At 51.8% G+C, this 21,494-nt stretch overlaps 1 protein-coding gene across 12 annotated transcripts in view; it reads right to left on the reverse strand.

Annotated features, from left to right (window-relative positions):
- Positions 1–329: 329 nt before the first annotated feature.
- TTLL10 (tubulin tyrosine ligase like 10) overlaps positions 330–21,494 on the reverse strand; it is a 107,409-nt gene continuing 86,244 nt past the window's right edge. For 4 of the 12 annotated variants that reach the window (XM_038747041.1, XM_038747037.1, XM_038747038.1 and 1 more), the window contains 11 exons: positions 11,436–11,923; positions 10,477–10,654; positions 9,952–10,070; positions 9,651–9,774; positions 8,146–8,234; positions 7,460–7,631; positions 4,057–4,228; positions 3,657–3,797; positions 2,495–2,668; positions 1,645–1,738; positions 330–824 (listed from right to left, as the gene is read on the reverse strand). In XM_038747041.1, coding sequence (XP_038602969.1) covers positions 349–824; positions 1,645–1,738; positions 2,495–2,668; positions 3,657–3,797; positions 4,057–4,228; positions 7,460–7,631; positions 8,146–8,234; positions 9,651–9,774; positions 9,952–10,070; positions 10,477–10,654; positions 11,436–11,847 — 2,151 coding nt within the window. In that variant the 5' untranslated portion in view covers positions 11,848–11,923 and the 3' untranslated portion in view covers positions 330–348. Of the gene's footprint in view, positions 825–1,644; positions 1,739–2,494; positions 2,669–3,656; positions 3,812–4,056; positions 4,229–7,459; positions 7,632–8,145; positions 8,235–9,650; positions 9,775–9,951; positions 10,071–10,476; positions 10,655–11,435; positions 11,924–12,310; positions 12,406–13,805; positions 13,841–21,494 lie in introns of those variants that run through there. The other 8 variants (XM_038747040.1, XM_038747039.1, XM_038747044.1 and 5 more) reach the window with 8 other exon arrangements.

Consider the following 21,494-nt stretch of genomic DNA (forward strand, 5'->3'; position numbering starts at 1 on the left):
CTGCAGTGCAAAAAAACAGGCTCCTAGGGGCCGGCCAGACACAGACAGTTGCGCGGCCACAACTCTGGACCCAGCCGGGCTCTGAATGCCCCAAACAGAGTCCCAGGGCCAGCCGGCCACTAGAACCGAGGGAGGATGGCAGGTGGACCCCAATTCTAGCACTCTCCCCAACCAAACTCCCTCAGTCTACCCCCCACCCCCGAAAGATCCCGCAAACACGGTCCCCGGGGGGCTTGTGAAAAACGCGAGGGCGGTCCCGGAGCGGGTTTTGGCAAATTCGTTTTAATCCACATAAGGACCCGCCCCCACTGTCCCCCACGCCCACCCCAAACACGCAGCCCCTCCTGGCTACAAACCCTTGGAGGCGGGGTGCCATCTGCTTTCCCCGAGGGTCCTGGAAGGAGGCGAGGGCTCCCGGGCTGGGGAGGGGGCGTCCCGGGCCGCGGCAGGACCCGCTGAGGGCCTCGCGGTGGCCCGGGCCCCCCTGGTCGGTGGGGACTCCGGGACTCCTGGGTCCCGGGGGGTCGCCGGCCCCTGCGGGGGCGGGCCGGAGATGGGGGAGGGGTCGGACCGCTGGAGGCCGGACGCCGGGGTTGGGGGCCCGGGTGGGGAGCCTCCAGGGGGGCGGGTTCCGTCCGGATCGGAGCCGCAGGTCGGGGCCGGGGGCGGGGGGCGACGCCGGCTCCGCAAAGGCGCGAGCGGGGGTCCGGGCCCCAGTCCCGGGGTCGAAGATCCCAGGTAGAGCAGCACGAAGCGGCGCTGCCTTTCCAGCGGCAACAACGTCTGCCTCCGCAGGCTTTTGTGGAAGGTCTCCAGGGCCAGGTCTGGGCCAGCGCAGGGGCCAGCGCAGGGGAGAGCAGGGAAGAGAACGGGAAAGGGGGAGAGTTGGAAGGGAACGAGATAAGTAGAGGGGGAAGAAGGGAGAGGAAGAAGAGGCGGAGAGAGAAAGATGGGGGAAAGTGAAAGGGGAAAGAAAGAGAGGAAGGGGGGAGAGGGAGGAAGGAAGAGAGAAGACAAGAGAGAGGGGGAGGACCAGGAGAGAGGGAGGGGAGAGAGAGGGAAGGGGGCCAGGAGAGAGGGAAAGGGGGAGAGGGGAGGACCAGGAGAGAGGGAAGAGAGAGAGAGAAGAGGACCAGGAGATGGAGAGGACCAGGAGAGAGGGAGGGGAGAGAGGAGAGGACCAGGAGAGAGGGAGGGGAGAGAGGAGAGGACCAGGAGAGAGAGAGGGGGAGAGAGAAGAGGACCGGGGCGGGGGGGAGAGGAGAAGATTAGGAGAAAGGGAGGGGGGAGAGAGGACAGAGAGGGCATAAGAGAGGACCAGAAGAGAGAGAGAGGAGAGAGAAGAGGACCAGGACAGAGGGAGGGGGAGACAGGAGGAGATCGGGAAAAAGGGAGGGGGATCAGAAGAGAGGGAGGGGGGAGAGAGGACAGAGGGGGCATAGGAGAGGACTAGAAGAGAGGGAGCGGAGAGAGGAGAGGCGGGGAGGGGGGACACAAAAGAGGAAGGAGAGGGGCAAGGCGGGAACCCTAGGGCTAAATTAGGCTCTGCGAACGAAGCCCTGACACGATTCCCGCCCTACCCCACCGGTTGGGGCTCACAGGGGAAGGGGAGCCGGGGGGTCGGGGCGGGGGGCGAGCTCTCACCCAGGGTCTCGTAGACAAGGCTGGGGATGAGGTCGCGCAGGACCTGACAGTGGGTATGCAGGGCGGGGTTCGCGTTCATCTCCAGGAGCCACACCTGCCGGGCCGGGCCGGGCGGGGGTCACACCTGTCCTGAGGGCTCACCTCCTCCAAGAGGCCTTCCCAGACTGAGCCCCATTTTTCCTCTCCTCCTCCCCATCCCCCCGCCCTACCTCCTTCCCCTCCCCCCAGCACCTGTATATATGTTTGTACAGACCTATTACTCTATTTATTTTACTTGTACATATTTAACTATTCTATTTATTTTGTTAATGCTGTGCATTTAGCTTTAATTCTATTTGTTCTGACGACTTGACACCTGTCCACATGTTTTGTTTTGTTGTCTGTCTCCCCCTTCTAGACTGTGAGCCCGTTGTTGGGTAGGGACCGTCTCTATATGTCGCCAACTTGTACTTCCCAAGCGCTTAGTACAGTGCTCTGCACACAGTAAGCGCTCAATAAGTACGATTGAATGTATGAATGAATGTCCGAGAGCCTCCTCCGCTCTGCCCCAGGTCGGAGAGACCCTCGGAAGGCTTCACTGCGGGGGTGTCCGGGACCCCTCCCTCCAACCCAGGACTACTATTAGGCTGCAGAGAGAGCCGTGTCCAGGCCCCGCCCGGGGGTCCCGCGCCCTCCCCTCCACAATCCCTCCCTTTCTGCAGAGCCTGAGTGCGGGGCCAGCGGTGCTTCTGCACCCCTCCCCTCTCTCCCCTCTCCTCTCTCCCCTCCCCTCCTCTCCCTCCATCACCCCGTACTGGCCAGGGAGTCCAGGGCAAGACTCGGACTCCGAGTGGCCGGCGCCGGGACGCACCTTGAAGTCCTCGTCAATCAGGAAGTCGCAGCCGATGAGGTCGAAATAGCCCAGCTTGCCGTCCAGCTTGGATTTGGTGGCCAGGAAACAATGGGTCATGATCTGTTGCATTCGCCTCTGCAGTGAGCCAGCGCCCCTGTGGGTGAGACCCTGAGGGTCCCTTCGTCCCTGCCTCTGTCCCTCCCAGACAACCGTAGGGGAAGACGATTTGACTTCATTTGGGGTAGGTATTCCAGGCCAGCGGACGCCCCTCCTCACCTCCAATTACCCCACCCAAACCACACTTTCCTCCCTCTGTCTATCCCTGGAGCAAGTGTCAATGCTTTAGCACTCCCTGTCACCTGCAATTTATTTTAGTGTCTGCCTCCTCCTCTAGATTATAAGGTCCTTATGAGCAGGTAACGTCTACCAACTCCATTGTACTCTCCCAAACAGTAGTGTTCAGTGCAAAGTAGGCTCTCAACAAATACTACCGATTTATTGTCTTCTCCCCCACTTACTAACTGAGAACCTGGTGGAGGATGAGGGCTTTGTCTGAACGGTTTGATTTGGATTTTCCCTGGCACTTAGCACAGTGCTCAGCACACAGTAAGAACTCGATCAATCAATCAGTCAACCAGAGCCCAACACAAGCCATGTACCCAGCCCCAGTTCGCCCCCACCGTGGGGCCCATAATAATAATAATTATGATATTCGTTAAGAGTTTACAATGTGTCAGGCACTGTACTAAGCGCTGGGGTGGATTTCTAGACTGTGAGCCCGTTGTTGGGTAGGGATCATCTCTATATGTTACTGACTTGTACTTCCCAAGCGCTTAGTACAGTGCTCTGCACAAAGTAAGTGCTCAATAAATACAATTGAATAAATGAATACAAGCAAATCAGGTTGGACACAGTCCCTGTCCCATGTGGAGCTCACAGTCTCAATCCCCATTGTACAGATGAGGTCACTGAGGCACAGAGAAGTAAAGTGACTTGCCCAAGGTCACACAGCAGTTAAATGGCAGAGCCAGGATTAGACCCATGACCTTCTGACTCCCAGGACTGTGCTCTATCCACTACACCATACCAACGAGACCCACTCTGGCCTCCCTAGTGGCTCTGTCCAGGCCAGGGAGGAGGAGGAGGGGGAGGGAGGGGCCAGTGGCCAGGCCGGGCTCACCGTAAAGGCAGTGAGGACCCAGTCCCAGGAAAGTTCCTTGTCTTTGCAGAAATTGTCATTGATGTAGCTGTTGAGGCGTTCCATGCTCCACACTGTCTCCTCTTTGCGCAGCTGGTACAGGGGGTGTTTCTTCTGCATGGACTGGGCAGGCCCAGCTGGGTTGGGCCAGGGGTTGGGAGGAGATGGGAGCAGGGCGATTCTCCCCCTTCCTCTTCTCCCCCTCACCTCAGGGGGAGGCTTTGGCTGGGAAGGGGCTTGAGGAGAATAGCTTCCCAGCTCATCTCTCCATCTCTCTGCAGTGCCTCACCCACTCCCCATCTCCCACCCAACCTATCTGAGCCTTAGGGTGCCTGCCCCTCCTGCAGCTGGAGGCTGGACAGTGGTGCCCCCATGGCTTTACCTGATTGGTCAGGTGGCTGGTCAGGTCCTTGGAGAGGGGGTCATAGGGGCTGAGGGTCAGGCGGACGTAGCCATGGCTGAAGAGGACGACGAAGGGCGCCGCGCAGGCAATGAGCAGGTATGAGCGGACGTCAAACTTTCTTCCGTCCACAAGCAGTGGGTTCTGGATGTACCTGCGGGGCCAGGGGGTCAGGGGTCACTCGTGGCAGCCTCAGCCACGCCGTCCCGGGCAGCAGACGGGGGGGGGGGGTCCTGGTGCCAGCTGAGCCAGCCCCATGGCTGCAGATTCTCTCACCATATCAGAGGTGGGCAGATGGGCCCCAAAGCCATGCTCACCCCAGGGAAGAAACTCCAAGCACAGGACATATGGAAATGCCATTTCTGAGTGAATTTCTACTCTCTCATAGGGGCCGGGAGAGGGGAAGAGCAGGCCTCCTGGACTTTAGGGGCTTCAGACACAATCAGTAGGCTCAAGACTAGTTTATTCCACCTACAGGGCTATAATAATTACAAAATTGAGAAGGGAAAAGGACTTGAAGACTGGATTCCTAAGTTTTAGGATAGAAATTATTGGTAAAAACAAGAAAGCCAGTCATGTTTAAATTGTAAAAAGTAATAGGGATTAGATCGAGAAGCAGCATGGCTCAATGGAAAGAGATGGGATTTGGAGTCAATGGGTTCAAATTCCGGCTCCACCAATTGTCAGCTGTGTGACTTTGGGCAAGTCATTTAACTTCTCTGTGCCTCAGTACCCTCATCTGTAAAATGAAGATTAAGACTGTGAGCCCCCTGTGGGACAACCTGATCTCCTTGTAACCTTCCCAGCACTTAGAAGAGTGCTTTGCATATAGTAAACGCTTAATAAATGCCATCATTATTATTATTATTCTCTGGTCCAATCTTGAGCTGGGAATCTTCCTGATGATGATGATGATGATGGTATTTGTTAAGAGCTTACTATGTATCAAGCACTGTTCTAAGCACTGGGGTAGATACAAGCTAATCAGGTTAGGACACATTCCATGTCCCACATGGGGCTCACAGCATTAATCCCCATTTTACAGATGAGGTAACTGAGGGACAGCAAAATGAAGTGACTTTCCCAAGTTCACACAGCTGACAAGTGGTGGAGCAGGAATTAGAACCCATGTCCTGATTTCTAGGCTCATGCTCTATCCGGTAGATAACGTTGCTCCTCCATTTGCTGCCAAAAGAATCAATACCCAGGACACTGGCAGGACAGGTGCCCCAACATCTGTTTTTCAGAGGGTCAAGCTGGCCTCGGGTGTGCGGGAATATGTGGTGGGTAACTGTGAGTTACCAACAGAGAGGGTGGAAAACCCCTAGGGACTTGGATCAACCCATGGGTGAGCAATCCATAATGGGGTCATTGGGGGAGAGTCAGGAATGGAGAGTGAGGACTCAGGAGTGTTGGATGGTCTGTGCTGCGTCACTCGGGGAATCGGGTTTGGAAAGGGGAGAGTCAGGGGTGTTGGATAGTCTGTGCTGGATCAATGGAGGGAGAGAAAGGGATGGAGAAGGAAGAGTCAGGGATGTTGGGTAGGCCAAAATGAACTAAAATTTGCCCTTTCCTCTCCATCTAAATTACTACTCCATTAATCCAAGCATTTATCCTATCTTGCCTTGATTACTGTATCAGCCTCCTTGATGACCTCCCTGCCTCCTGTCTCTCCCACCCTAGTCCATACTTCACTTTGCTGCCCAGATCATTTTTCGACCAAGATGCCCAGTTCATGTTTCCCCACTACTCAAGAACCTCCCATAGTTGCCCATACATAGGCTTTAAAGCATTTAATCACCTTGCCCCCTCTTACCTCACCTCGCTACTCACCTAACTACAATCCAGCCTACACATTTTGCTCCTCCAATGCCAACCTACTCACTGTACCTCAGACTCATCTATCTCACTGCCAACCTCTCGCCAACACCCTACTTCTAGCCTAGAATGCCCTCTTTATTTTTTGATGGCATTTATTAAGCGCTCACTATGCGCAAAGCACTGTTCTAAGTGCTGGGGAGGTTACAAGGTGATCAGGTTGTCCCACAGGGGGCTCACAATCTTAATCCCCATTTTACAGATGAGGGAACTGAGGCACAGAGAAGTGAAGTGACTTGCCCAAAGTCACACAGCTGACAAGTAGCAGAGCTAGGATTTGAACCCATGACCTCTGACTCCAAAGCCCAGGCTTTTATCACTGAGCCATGCTGCTCCTCTTCCCTTTTCATATCCGACAGGCGATTATTCTCCCCACCTTCAAAGCCATATTGAAGACACATCTCTTCCAAAAGGCCTTCCCTCATTTCCTATTCTCCCACTCCCTTCTGTCTCACCCTGATTTGCTCCCTTTTTTCACCCCATCAGGCCCTCAGTATTTATGTAAATATCCATAATTTATTTATATTAATGTCTGTCTCCCCTTCTAGACTGTAAGTTCATTGTGGGTAGGGAATGTATATTATATTGTTATATTGTACTCTCCCAAGTGCTTAGTACAGTGCTCTATGCACAGTAAGTGCTCAATAAATATCACTGATTGATAGTTTGATTGACCATGCTGGGCCACTGGTGGAATTACGTTTGGAAAGGGGAGAGTCAGGGGTGTTGGATGGTCCATACTGGGTCATGGAGGAGAGTCGGGGATGGCGAGGAGAGAGTTGGGGGTGTTGGAAGTCCCATAATGGATCACTGGAGGGAGAATCAGGGATGGAGAGGGGACAGTCAGGGATATTGGTTGGTACATCCCTGACTATGAGAATGGACATCCAGGAAGACGGCCAGCACCTGCTCCTTACAAGGATCCCGGTGCCCCTGTTGGAGACAGAGTCCTGACTGGACATACCATATGGGGCCAGTCAATGGCAAATTATTTACATACTAAGATTTGACCCCACCCTGACCCCAATCTGAGCTTCACTCAATTCCTTCCCAAATCCTGACTCCAACCCATCTGGCCCCAACTCCAGTCCTGGCCCCAGCCCAGCCCCAGCCCTGGCCCAATTCCAGCCCTATTCCCACAACCCACCCAGCCCAGCCCTTTCCAACTCTAGCACCAGGTGTTCTGCCAGCAGACATGGTCTACCGCCGTTGGACTGTTGAAACAGTTGGCCCAGTATCCGGATGTTGCTTGACCTTACAGGATTTGAATTAGGACTTTGGTCCTGGGCTGTCCATCTCCCAGAATAGCCATGATGGCCGAGATTGGGGTCAACCCACCTGACCCAGCCAAAAAATTGGGCAGCCAGCACTTCCCAGTCTCTCAGGGAGTTGGCCTGTGGTTTGATTGTCTTGTCTAGCCACCCCCCCCCACCCCCGGCTTGGTACGGTGCTTGGCACAAAATGACGCTTAACAAATACCACAACTAAGTCCCACAGGTCTAGGTACCTCTGGACGATGCGGGGCTGGGGGGCCCGGAATGACAGCTTCCTGTAGCTGGATTTTCCCTCAAGGTCATTTATGTCCACAAGGAGAGAAGCCACATCCTCTAGGTGCTGGAGCAGGAAAATCCCTCTGCCCTGGTTGGAACCAGTAGGCTTGCAGATCCAAATCTGGGGTTCTGTAGGCAGAGGCATAGAGATAATGTGATCTTCTTCCTGAGGGGGAGGGGGATACAGGGTCCTGGAGAAAGCAGGATACAGTTCCAGGAGTTGGGGGGGCATGGCTCCTGCAGAGGGCAGGCATAGCTACCCAACCCTGTACCCTCATCAGGCTGCCACCCTGGGGTGCTCAGGGCAGTGTTAGCATTTAGGTAGGATGAAGGAGCAGAACAGAACCACCACTACCCGTGGGTAGCAGCTGTCAGTTGGGTGAATCTCAGCCAATCAGGAGGCCTCAAGGAAACAAAATCTCTCAGCCAAATCACCCTGTCGACACCAGTTTGGCTTTTGAGTCCACCCACGTGGGATCACCATCAAATATCCAGCACATACTTACTGGGCCTACCCTCCATTGTTCTTGGGGAGTGAGTGGGAGACCCGGGGGGGCAAGTGGTGTGGGGAACTTTTTCCCCAACAAGCCACGCCACTATCTCTGTCAGCCTGACCCCCTACCGGCCCTGGTTAGTCTCTCACCATCAAACGATGTAAAGAAGGCCTCTCGCTCCTCCTTCACGTCCAGCCGGAAGGTCTCTGGGAAAAAGTCCTCCATTTTCAGGATCCTGCTACAGGTTTGCAGGGGACAGGTAGGAGAGGAAAAGTGGAGAGGGAGTGGCAAATGTAAATCACGAGCTGGTAGGGTTCAAATCCGGGCTCCACCAACAGTCAGCTGTGTGACTTTGGGTAAGTCACTTAACTTCTCTGTGCCTCAGTTACCTCATCTGTAAAATGTCCCCATTTTAAGACTGTGAGCCCCCCCATGGGACAACCTGATCACCTTGTAACCTCCCCAGTGCTTAGAAGTGCTTTGCACATAGTAAGCGCTTAATAAATGCCATAATTATTATTCTTGTTATTAAGTGGCATGGCCTACTAGAAAGAATGCTGGGCTGGGAATCAGGAGACCTGGTTCCAGTCCTGGGAGTAACACTGGCCTGCTTGTTGACCTAGAACGCATCACTACTTGACCCCTCTGGGCCTCAGTTTCCTGCTCTGTAACTTAGGGTTAATAATCTTTTCTTCTCCCAGGCTCACAGGACACTACTGGAGAGGGGTGCTAGGCAAGTTCAGGGAATTATCCATGGTTTTTCTTTCTTTTTGGTTTTGTAAATGCTTAACAAATACCACAAAAACAAAACCAGGGTGCTAGGCAAGTTCAGGGAATTATCCATGGTTTTTCTTTCTTTTTGGTTTTGTTTTTGTGGTATTTGTTAAGCATTTACTATGTGCCACGCACTATACTAAGCACTGGGGTAGATACAAGCTAATCAGGTTGGACAGAGTTCCTGCCCGATATGGGGCTCATAATCTTAATCTCAATTTTATAGTTGAAGTAACTGAGGCACAGAGAAATTAAGTGATTTGCCCAAGATCACAATGGCAGACAATTGGCAGAGCCAGGATTAGAACCCAGGACCTTCTGACTCCCAGACCAGTGCTCTATCCACTAGACCACGCTGCTTCTCTAGCACTGCCATCTCCTCTGCTATCATACACTCAAATCTCTCATTGTGAGTATGACGTGAGTTACATTCCCTGCTATTTACAGACTCTCTCATCCACACATTCACCTGTCCATTCTCTTCTTATTATTTATAAATTACAAGTTAATTAGGTCGGACAGAGTCCTATCCTGCAAGGAGTTCACAATCTAATTGGGTGGGAGAATGGGGATTAAATACCTGTTCTAGTTGGTAGAGCTGGTATTAGAACCCAGGACCTCTGACTCCCATCCCCATGCTCTTTCCACTAGGCCATGCTGCATTCCCAATCCATGTCACTATTGCTTTCCATCTGGCCTGTTCCCAGGGGCTGAATCATCAGGCTCCCAGAGAGGACAGGACATGACCCCAGGAGGGGATGGGACCCTTGTCCCCCAGAGTAGGGGAACACACAGGCACTTGGTGTGGATGTGGTGCGGGTGAGGGGATTGCTGAGTCCAGAAAGTGGGCCCGTGCAGTGGGCTGGGGGAAGGCGCTAACCGGGGGCGAATGGAGAGCCTGTTGACTCTGCTCATGATCCGGCCATACTCCCGCAGGCTGTTCAGGAGTCCAATCTTGGTCGTCAGGTGTTTGTTGTTGGGGATCTGGTACAGAAGCTGCTTGCCTGGGTGGCAAAACAAAACTCAGACAATGGGCTGGGCCCTGGCTCTGCCCCAAACTGGAAGGTTGGCCCACCTGCCCATTCACCCACCCCATTTCTCCCAAACCTAGGCCCGGGACTGGGACCCTGTGCCCCTGCAGGTGATGGGACACAGGTCCAACAAGACCCATCGTGGCGCACCTTCCCTGAAGCTGGAATAGGCCTGGCGGCTCTTGGCCTCGCACCATTTCAGCTGATAGTCCTGCCTGTGGGGGTCCTGGAGGCGCTGCCAGCCCTGACTCAGGCAGTAGGCACTCACCCTGGGAGGAAGAGTGAGGGAGGATGCCCCTGGGGCTGCTTCCCTATGGGCATGGGGGCTGGACTGGGGGGCACAAGAGCTGGGCTGGGAGCAAGGGGGCAGGCTAAGTGGGCAGGTTTTGGACACGGGGCTCGGCCCTTGGACTGCCTCCCTATGGGTGAGGGGCTGGGGGCAGGGGGGCCATTCTGAGGGACCACCCTGTGAGCCTGGAGGCTGTTGTGGTGGAGGAGTGTGGGACCAGGGTTGCCCTCTATGAGATATGGGAAGGCTGGAGTTGGGACTCGGGACAGTGGAGCAGGTGACAGTGTTGGGGATAGTGGACTGAGGGTGAGGCTGGACACAGGGGAGCAGGAAGTAAGGACTATGTTGCGAGAGGGTCCTCTGGAAATAGGAGGGAGTCTACTTACAGGTTAGCACCATTTGCGCCCCCCACATAAAAGAATAGGTCCTGCCTCTGGCCTGGCCTCAGTGGCTGCAGTGCCTGGTCTCCCCCAGGGGGCATGGAAATATTCGCTGGATCCACTGGGACGTCATCCCCATCCACAGACTCCATGGTCAGAGAATGAGCTTGAGCCTTGTCTGGGGCTGGAAACATAGAGTCAGTGGCTTCAGCTGCCCTACCCCTCTAGCCCACCCCCAACAACTCCAACTGAGTAAGGCAGTGTCCTGAATCCCTGAATCCTCACTACTTTCTTCCTCCTGCACCTTAATCCTACCCTGGAAACATCCCTCCCCATTTGTCCCCCCAGAGATAATAATAGTAAATGTGGTATTTGTTAAGCACTTACTATATGCACTGAACTAAGCTCTGGGCTGGATACAAGCAAATCGGGTTGGACGCAGTCCCTATCCCACATGAGGCTCACAGTCTCAATCACCCTTTTACAGATGAGGTGACTGAGGCACAGAGAAGTGAAACAACTTGCCCAAGGTCACACAGCAGACAAGTGGTGGAGTCAGGATTGGAACCCATGACCTTCAGACTCCCAGACCCATGTTCTATCCACCTTCCCACACTGTTTCTGGGTTGAACCCAAATCTGAACTGGAGATGCTGGGCCCCTCTGGCTCCCAAAACCCACCTCATCCCTGCAGACTGGGCCCCAAGAGCTGGTAGCCCTCCTGACTGTACTTAGTGCCCCACTGATGGGCAACTGTCCTTGCTCCTGAGGTTGGGACTGGGACAGGACTGGACTGGGAAAGAAGCTGGAGCTTAGTTGGACTCCAGCCCCCCTTTCTCTGACCCCTTCCAGCCCTAATGCTGGCCCTCACACACCCAGCCCAGCCCCTTCTAAACCGCAGCCCCAGCCCTGCAAACTTCGTTGCTCTTCCACTCCATCCTGGCCATCCCTTGGGCAGTCGCTCACCTGGAAACTTCGTGGGGACCTTGGCTGCCCCTAGTTGTTGAGTTCTTCTTGATGCTGCAACTCTGACTCTCTTGGGTCTTTTACCCGAGACCGCCTCAGAACGAGGAGCTTGGGGGCTCAGTACCTTGGCTTGTTCTGCTCTGCCATGACCCCGGGGCCTCACTTGGGAGGTTCTCCCTGGGTTGGTATCTTGGCTGGACCCTGGGGCCACAGGGATAGTTCTTGCCGGTCCATAAGCTCCATCCAGATTCCCAGGGACTGGAGTCTCTTCTGTGCAAGGCAACCCTCCCCCACTGGCTGGGGATGAATCCACCATCCTCTCTGATCCAGCCCCCTTCACCTGGCTCTTTCCTTGGCCCTCCTGGCCCAGGCTGACAGTGTCTTGTGGGGAGCTCCGTGGAGGTAGCCACATTATGACCCCCACACACTTCGAGGCAGAGTGGTCTTCGGGCAAGGATTGTGGTGACCCAGTCTGGGTCTCACGGCCACTGCAACACAGAAAATGAAAATCCATAAGAACTTGGCCTTTGGTTTCTTCCCCACTGCTTTCAAACAATCCCATGAATCCCCTATCCTAAAAACAAACCACCCTCCCTTGACCCACCACATCCTCCAGTTATCATCCTACCTTTCCTTTCCAAACTCCTCAAGCAAGTTGTCTACATCTGCTGTCTCCATTTTTTCTTCTCCACTTCTTTCCTTGACCCCCCAAAATCTGATTTTCACCTCCTTCACCTCACAGAACCCAACCTCTCTAAGGTTACCAATGATCTCTTCTTGACAAATCCAACAGACTCTACTCCATCTTAATCCTTAACCTCTCTCCTGCCTGTGATGTCGCGGATCGTCCCCTTTTTCCAGAAACATTATCTAACCTTGATTTCACTGACAATGTCCTCCTCTGGTTCTAGTCTTTCTGGCCGCTCCGGTGTATCTTCTTTTATGGTATTTGTTAAGCGCTTACTGTGTGCCAGGCACTGTTCTAAGTGCTGAGGGAGATACAAGGTAATCAGGTCGGACACAGTCCCTGTCCCACATGGGGCTCATACCCTTAATCCCCATTTTTTACAGACAAGACAAGTTAAGTGACATTGCCCTCTCCTGGTTCTCCTCCTAAATCTCTAGCCACTCATTCTCAATCTCTTTCATGGGCTCCTCCCCTGCCTTTCACCTCTAACTATGGGGACCCCTCAAGGCTCAATTCTGGGGGCCCTTCTATTCTCTAACTACACCCACTCACTTGGAGAATTCATTTGCTCTCATGGCTTCAACTAACTACCCTACAGAGATGATTCCCCAAATGACATCTCTGATTCTGATCTTTCTCCTTCTTTGCAGTCTCCTACTTAATGATGGCATTTATTAAGCACTTACTATATGCAAAGCACTGTTCTAAGTACTGGGGAGGTTACAAGGAGATCAGGTTGTCCCACGGGGGGCTCACAGTCTCATTCCCCATTTTACAGATGAGGGAACTGAGGCACGGAGAAGTTCTTTAATGATGGCATTTATTAAGTGCTTACTATGTGCAAAGCACTGTTCTAAGCACTGGGGGGGGTTACAAGGAGATCAGGTTGTCCCACGGGGGGCTCACAGTCTTAATTCCAATTTAACAGATGAGGGAACTGAGGCACGGAGAAGTTAAGTGACTTGCCCAAAGTCACACAGCTAACAATTGGCAGAGATGCGATATGAACCCATGATCCTCCTGCCTTCTAAACATCTCTACTTGGATGTCTCACTGACACCTAAAACTTAACAAGCCCTAAAGAAAATTCTCCATCTTCCTTCCTACCTGTCCTCCCCGTGACTTAAATACCACTTACACTAAATGAGGAGTAGGATGAGTGGGACAGTGATAAGTGGGGTAGGGAAGGTAGAGTATGAGGTATGGGGAGGACTATTGGGAATGGGGAGGGGAGAGGGACAAGGGGTGGAGAGAGATGGGGTGAGGAGGGGTAGGAGTAGTGGGGTAGGGAGGACCGGGCCCGCATATAATGCTTTGCACGTAGTAAGCGCTCAATAAATGCCATCATTACTATTATATAATGGTCTGGCTTTGAAGGACACTTCAAACGACTTCAGTCGCTGGAGCCTCTGTCGCCCCAACATGTCCCTAAAGGAGTTTCTCTTCTCCTCCCTCTCAGAAAGATCGGGGAGCCCTCAGACGTTGGGGGTTTACTCCACCGACTCCCCTCTGCCTCTCCCCACCGCTGCCCCCTTCCCTTGATACCCCCGACCCCCCCGGGGCCTCTGGTGACTCTTCCCCAGGGAAAGGGATGTGGAAACCGGGACAGGTTCCCCCGGCCCCCGCCACTCCCAGACCCACGTGGAGGGGGAATAGGAGGGACGGGCCGCTGGACCCCTGACCTCGACCCCGCTGGCCGGCCCCCTGGCTCCCCGGCTCCAACCCGGCTCCACGGCCTTCAGGTTTACGCACCTCTCCAGAGACAACGGCGGTTGCCTAGCAACAGCTGCCTAGCAACGCGGCGGCGGCCTCCCGGAGGGTGGGGGTGGGGGCGTGGATGGAGCTGGGGCTACTCCGGGCCCAGGGGTCGGGGACGGCGGGCAGCTGGGGTTGGGCTGGACTGGGCCGGGCTGGGGCTGCGGGGAAAGGCACAGATCTGGGACTGTTCTCATCTGACGTTTCCGAAATGTTTCGGTTTGTTCCAGTCTCGCCACGGCTCCTCTAGCTCCTTTGTCCCAGGAACCTGCACCCGCATGGACCTAGCCATTGGCTGCCCCAGCTCAGCCCGGGCCGCTACTGCGACCCCCACGTACACGCCTACACAAATCGCACACGCGCACAAGGCATTCACACTCACAGACACCCATACACACGCAGACACCAATGCACACACCCACACGAGTCCCACTCGCACATAGGCATATTCATCTACAGACACCCCAGCGCATGACATAGTGGGTAGAGTACCTACCAGGGAGTCAGAAGGTCATGGGTTCTAATCCCCGTTCTGCCACTTGTCTGCTATATTTACCCACGCATGCACCCACACCAGTCTCCCCTGCACACAGGGATATACACTCACAGACACGCATGCATACGCAGACCCTTGCCCACTTCCACACGAGTACCACCTGCCCCTAGGCATATGCACCCACAGACACACATGCACATGCATTTATACACACACACACACACACACACACACACGAATCCCTTCTGCACAGGCATATGCACATGTCCACATGTTTTGTTTTGCTGTCTGTCTCCCCCTTCTAGACTGTGAGCCCGTTGTTGGGTAGGGACCGTCTCTATATGTTGCCAACTTGTACTTCCCAAGCGCTTAGTACAGTGCTCTGCACACAATAAGCGCTCAATAAATGCGATTGAATGAATGAATGAATGCACCCACAGACACCCATGCACACATAGGCACCCATGCACGCAAGCACATGAGTCCACCCCACCCCCCACCCCAATAGAAATATGCACCTGCAAACACATGCACATGCAGACCTGGGTTCTAATCTCAGCTCTGCCACTTGTCTGCTGTGTGACCTTGGGCAAGGTACTTAGCTTCTTTATGCCTCAATTACCTTATCTGTAAAATGGGGATTAAGACTGTGGGCTCCAAAAGAGACAGAGACTATGTCCAACCTAATAATCCTGTATATACCCCAGTGCTTAGGAGAAGCAGCATGAAGTAGTGGATAGACCCCTGGCTTGGGAGTCAGAAGGTCATGGGTACTAATTCCAGCTCTGCCGCTTGTCTGCTGTATGACCTTAGGCAAGTCACTTCACTTCTCTGGGCCTCAGTGATCTCATCTGTAAAAAGGGGGTTGAGACTGGGAGCCTCACGTGGGACAGGGACTGTGTCTGACCTGATTTACTTGTATCCACCCCAGTGCTTAGAAAAGCGCCTAGCACATAGTAAGCACTTTAACAAATACCATATTAATAATAATAATTAGAGTGCCTGGCACATAGTAAGTGCTTAATAAATACCATTAAAAATGCATATGTCCACACAAAGTCTCATACACACCCACAGACACACACACAAGCACCCGCATGAGTCCCCCCCACCCCACAAGAATACGAACCTGCAGACACATTTGCACAGTTTTGCTTTACACTCGCGAGACTAACAACTTCCTCCCTCCCAGCACTGACAGACAGGTCATGTCAACCTGAAGGTTCAGATCCCGGAGCCAAACTTTGTACCGGCTGGGGGTCTATAACCAAGCAGTCCCTGGGGGCAGAGACTAGCCTGGATGCCAGAGGATAAACAGGAGAAAGAACCTGAGTCCTGATCCCTTCTCTCCAGGGACTGCCAGCCCCGTGAGGGAAGCTGGAGGCCAGAACTGAAAAGGAACCACAGGGCAGTTACATTATTGGAGTTGACATTGATGAAGTTTACATTGTTGGCTCATTCCTGACTAACACTCCTTTCTTTCCCCTCCTCCCAACCCCCTTCTCCCTCTGGTCACCAGGGAAAATCAATCAATCGTATTTATTGAGTGCTTATTGTACTAAATGCTTGGAAGAGTACAATAGATTTAATAGACACCATTGCTGATTTCAAGGCACTTACAATCTAGCAGGAAGACAGACGTTGAAATGAATAGCAGATAGAAGGAAGAAGGAAATGAATTAATTATGATATGTGTTCATTACGGTATTTATTAAGTGCTTACTTTGTGCCAAACACTCTTCTAAGCATGGTGTGTGAAAAGCAGCATGGCACGTGAGAAGTAGCATGGTACAGTGGATACAGCACAGGCCTGGGAGTCCGAAGGTCATTGGTTCTAATCCCAGCTCTGCCACTTGTCTGCTGTGTGACCTTGGGCAATTCACTTCTCTGTGCCTCAGTTACTTCATCTATAAAATGGGGATTGAGACTTTGAGCCCCACAGGGGTCAGGGACTGTGTCCAGTCAGATTTGTTTGTATCCACTCCAGTGCTTAGTACTGTGCCTGGTACATAGTAAGAGCTTAACAAACACCATTATTATTATTATATAATTATTATTTTTATTATACAAAGTTATTAAGTTGGGCATAGTCCCACTCCCTTATGGGGTCCCAGTCTAGGTAAGAAACATTTTACAGATGAGGAAACTGAGGCACAGAGAGGTTAAGTGGCTTTCCCAATGTCACATAGAAGACAAGTGCTGGATCCAGAATTAGAACCCAGGTCTTTTAACTCCCAGGCTCATGCTCATGCTTAGAGAAGCAGCGTGGCTCAGTGGAAAGAGCCCGGGCTTTGGAGTCAGAGGTCATGGGTTCAAATCCCGAATCAGCCAATTGCCAGCTGTGTGACTTTGGGCAAGTCACTTAACTTCTCTGTGCCTCAGTTACCTCATCTGGAAAATGGGGACTAAGACTGTGAGCCCCCTGTGTGACAACCTGATCACCTTGTAACCTCCCCAGCGCTTAGAACAGTGCTTTGCACGTAGTAAATGTGTAATAAATGCCATTATCATCATTATTTTTCCACTAGGCCACACTGCTTCTCTTCAGTGGGTATGTAGGTGAATGAGTGCTTAAATACAGGGCATGTAAAAAAGTGCTATATAAATAAGTGCATCGTTGGCGTGAAGTGCAGGGGGTGCAGGTGAGGGGATAAATCAGGGAAAGGAGCCAGAAGAGTCTCAGGCTCTCGCTTGGGTGCTCATCCTGTGGGCCGGAGCTTCTTGGCACAGGGAACAAGGTCCCCAGAGAGTAGGACCCATCCTTTTTTATTTTTTGTATTTGTTAAGCACTTACTATGTTCTAAGCACTGGGGTGAGTACAAATTAATTAGGTCAGATGCAATCCCTAACCCACATGGGGCTTGGGAAGAACAGGTATCCCCATTTTACAGCTGAGGAAACTGAGGCACAGAGAAGTAAAGTGACTTGCCCAAGGTCACACAGTAAGCAACTGGCTGAGCTAGGATTAGAACCCAAGTCCTTCTGACTCCCAGGCCCAGGCTCTATCCACTAGACCACACTGCTCTCTAAAGAAGCAGCAAAGGTCCTTGCAAAAGTCCAGAGGGGTTGGGCTTTGCTGGCCAGGTGGTCTGGGGGCAGAGATGGCTGGGGGACAAAAGGGAGTGGGCTGAAACAGCCTGGATGGAGGATGTGAGTCTTGGGAGGTCAGTGCCCCACCTGGGGCAGATATGGGAGGGGTTGAGGTGCTCCCCCCGGGTTCCCATCCCATCCCCATCCCCTTAACCCTCTGGTCCAGGATGAGACAAAGCCAGTCCCCTCTCCACCATACTCCCACCCATTCCCTCTCCGCCATACTCCCACACACCTCCCAACCTGCCACACACTGGGCAGAGCTTCCCATTCCTGACCCCTGCACCCTCAACTTAGGCCCTGGCTTCTCCCTGTCCAAGTTCCAGATCAGGGTATCTGACTGCCAGGAAGTCTCAATTAATTGGTGATATTTATTGAACTCTTACTGGGTGCAGAACACTGTACTAAGCACTTGGGAGAGTACAAAAGAGTTAGATGACACGTTTTCTGCCCACGGTGAGCTCACAGTCTAGAGGGAGAGACAGACATTAATATAGAGAAATTACAGATATTTATATAAGTGTTGTGGGGCTAAGGGATGAGTGAATAAAAGGAGCAAATTAAGGGTGACAGTAAAGGGAGTGGGAGAAGAGGAAAGGAGGGCTTAGTCAGGGAAGACCTCTCAGAGGAGATGGGCTTTCAATGAGGCTTTGACGGATTGGAGAGTGATTGTCTGTTGGAAATGAAGAGGGAGGGCATTCCAGGCCAGAGGCAGGATGTGTGTGAGTGGTCAGTGGTGAGATAGATGAGATCGAGGCACAGTGAGTAGGAGAGTATTGAGATGTTGTAGGAGGAAGCAAGGTGATTCACTGCTTCAAAGCCAATGGTAAGGTTTCTGTTTGATGTAGAGGTGGATGGGCAGCAATGGGAGGCTCTCGCAGAGTGGGGAGACATGATCATGGGGAGACATGAACGTGGGGAGACATGAACGTGGGGAGACATGAACTCAATGTTTTCGTTTTGTGTGACCTCAGGAAAGTCACTTAACTTCTCTGTGCCTCAGTTATCTCATCTTTAAAATGGGGATTAAGACTGAGCCCTTTGTGGGACAGGAACTGCATCCAACCCGAATAGGTCATAACTACCCCAGCAGTCAGTACAGTGCCTGGCACATAATAAGTGCTTAACCAATACCACAATTATTATTAGACAACTCAATCAATACTATTGTGGTGGGGGTTGGCACTGAGGCTAGAAATGGGGCCCGGGTGGTGGTGGAGGTAGTAGAGATGGGGGTTGGGGCAGTCCTGGAACTTCCGGTCATTTTGTGGCCCTAGATGAGAAACCTGACAGATGAGTACGCGGCCTGAATGGACAGCCCATTGCTGACCGGTATCCGATGGTGCACCTCCCACTCCCAGCGTCAGGTTCATTCATTCATTCAACTGAATTTAATAAGCACTTACTGTGTGCAGAGCACTGTACTAAGTGCTTGGGAAAGTGCCATACAACAATAAATAGTGACATTCCCTGCCCAAAATGAGCTCACAGTCTAGGGGGAGCAGAGACAGACAGCAATACAAATAAGCAAAATTACAGATAAATACATAAGTGCTGTGGGGTTGGGCTAGGGGTGGGGGAAGAGCAAAGGGAGCACATCAGGGGGTTGCAGAAGGGAATGGGAGATGTGGAAAAGTGGGACTTAGTCTGGAAAGGCCTCTTGGAGGAGATGGGCCTTCAATAAGGCTTTGAATGCGGGGAGAGTCACTGTTGGTCAGATTTGAGGAGGGATGTTCTGGTTCAGGCGGGTCTGCCCCAGACTGCATGAGTCCACAAGGATGTTTGCTGCACAAATAGACTGAGAGTCCTGGCTGTTTGGCTGGCCTCACCATGACCCTGAGGCAGGCTGGGCCGTGGGAATGAATGCTCTATTGCTGCCATATCCGGTGCTGGGGGTGGGTGAGGGTGGGAGTGTGGGAGGGGGCATGGTTCGGGGGAGGGAGAAATCAGGGATCAGCATTCTGAACTTCTGGGTTCCTAATGTAGCAATTCAGTACATTCATTCATTCAATCGTATTTGGAGATGCTTTGACTAACTGCTGACACCTCAAAGGAGGAAGGTAGGGTAAGTTGTATTCCACTAGCATTACTGTTCTGAGTGCCTAGGGGTACAAAGCACAGTACTGGGTGCCTATTATATTAGCCTCCTCAGGGATCTCCATTTATTCATATTAATAGCTGTCTCCCCCTCTAGACAGTAACCTTGCTATGGGCGGGGAACATATCTGCTAATTCTGTTGTACTCTCCCATTGTGTTTTGTACAATGCTCTGCTCAAAGTAAGAACTCAATAAATATGATTGATTGAATGATCTCCAGTCTTTACCCTCTCCAATCCAAATTTCATTCCCTTGCCTGGTTCATTCTTCTAAACTTTTCCCCACTCCTCCAAAACCTGAAATGGTGACCCAGTCTTCTCCTCATCAAGCTGAAACTCCTGGGCTTTAAGGAGATAAATCAGCTCTCTCCCTACTTATCTGCTCTCTTCTCCCACTCCTCCTAGTTCTCCTAGTTCCTCTCAAGCTAGCCTACTTGCTCTGTCTCATTCTCCATTTCCCCACTGCCGACATATTGCTCACATCCTTCACCCAGCCTGGATGGAGAATGATCCGCATTCTCTCCCCCTTACTATCTTACTGACCACAGCTTTCCCCATCTTGAGAGTTCATTCCAAATCACATCTCCTCCAGGAGGTCTTCCCCAATTAATATCTAATCTCTTCACTTTATAACCCCAACTTCAGCATCAGCATTTTAGTATCACTTAAGAACTCACATCTCACCCTACCACTTATGTGCATGTCTTACATACTGTATTGTTTCCTCCCGCCAGTAATAAGCTTTAGTGTTTGTCTCTCCGCAAGACAGCAAACTCCTTAAGGGCAGGGATCATATCTACTAATTCTATTGTACTCTCTCAAGTGCATAGTACTATGCTCTGCACACAGAAAGTGCTCAATAAATACTATTGATTGATTGATTACAGTGTATGCAGAGCAATATACTGGATGCCTCAATAATAATGATGATAATGATGGTGTTTGTTAAGCACTTACTGTCAGGCACTGTACTAAGCACTGAGGTGGATACAAGCAAATCGAGTTGGACACAGTCCCTGTACCATGTAGGGCTCACAGTCTCAATCCCCATTTTACAGATGAGATTATGAGCCCATTGTGGGCAGGGAATATGTCTGATTATTGTTGTACTCTCCCAAGTGCTTAATACAGTGTTCTGCACACAGTAAGCGCTTGATAAATACAATTGAATGAATGAATGAGGTAACTGAGGCACAGAGCAGTGAAATGACTTGCCCAAGGCCACACAGCAGAGATGTGGCAGAACTGGAATTAGAACCCGAGACCTTCTGGCTCCCAGGCCCGTGCTCTATCCACTAGACCATGTTGCCCTTGTATGCAGAAAGCTGTGTAATCAACCCCTACTATCCACATGGGATGTATTCTTTGAAAATGTGTATGTATCATGAATAAATGTTATCTTGGGGTATATTTTCCTATAGGCGTCCATGTTTTGAATTGGGATCTGTTCCAAAAACTCTAATAAAAATCTATCAATCATATTTATTGAGCACTTACTGTGTACAGAGCACTGTTCTAAGCACTTGGGAGAGTACAATATTACAGAGTTGGGAAACATATTCCCTGTCCAAAAGAAACTAATTGTGTAGAGAGAGAGAGAGAGATAAATTAATTACAGATATATACCTAAGTGCTGTGGGGCTGAGGGTGGGGTGGAATACAGGATGTAAATCCAAGTGCAAGGGTGATGCAGAAGGGTGAGGAAGTAGAGGAAATAAGGACTTTGGGGAAACCTCTTGGAGGAGATGTGATTTTAACAAGGCTTTGAAGGTGAGGAGAGTGATGGTCTGTCAGATATGAAGCAGGAAGGGAGTTCCAGGCCAGAGTCAGGATGTGGGTGAAGGTTTTGCAGTAAAATAGATGAGTTCAAGGTACAGTGAGTAGGTTGGCATTAGAAGAGTGAAGTGAGCAGGCTGGCAAGGTGATTGAGTGC

The sequence above is a fragment of the Tachyglossus aculeatus genome, chromosome 5, assembly GCF_015852505.1.
Source record: "Tachyglossus aculeatus isolate mTacAcu1 chromosome 5, mTacAcu1.pri, whole genome shotgun sequence".
Taxonomy (NCBI): domain Eukaryota; kingdom Metazoa; phylum Chordata; class Mammalia; order Monotremata; family Tachyglossidae; genus Tachyglossus; species Tachyglossus aculeatus.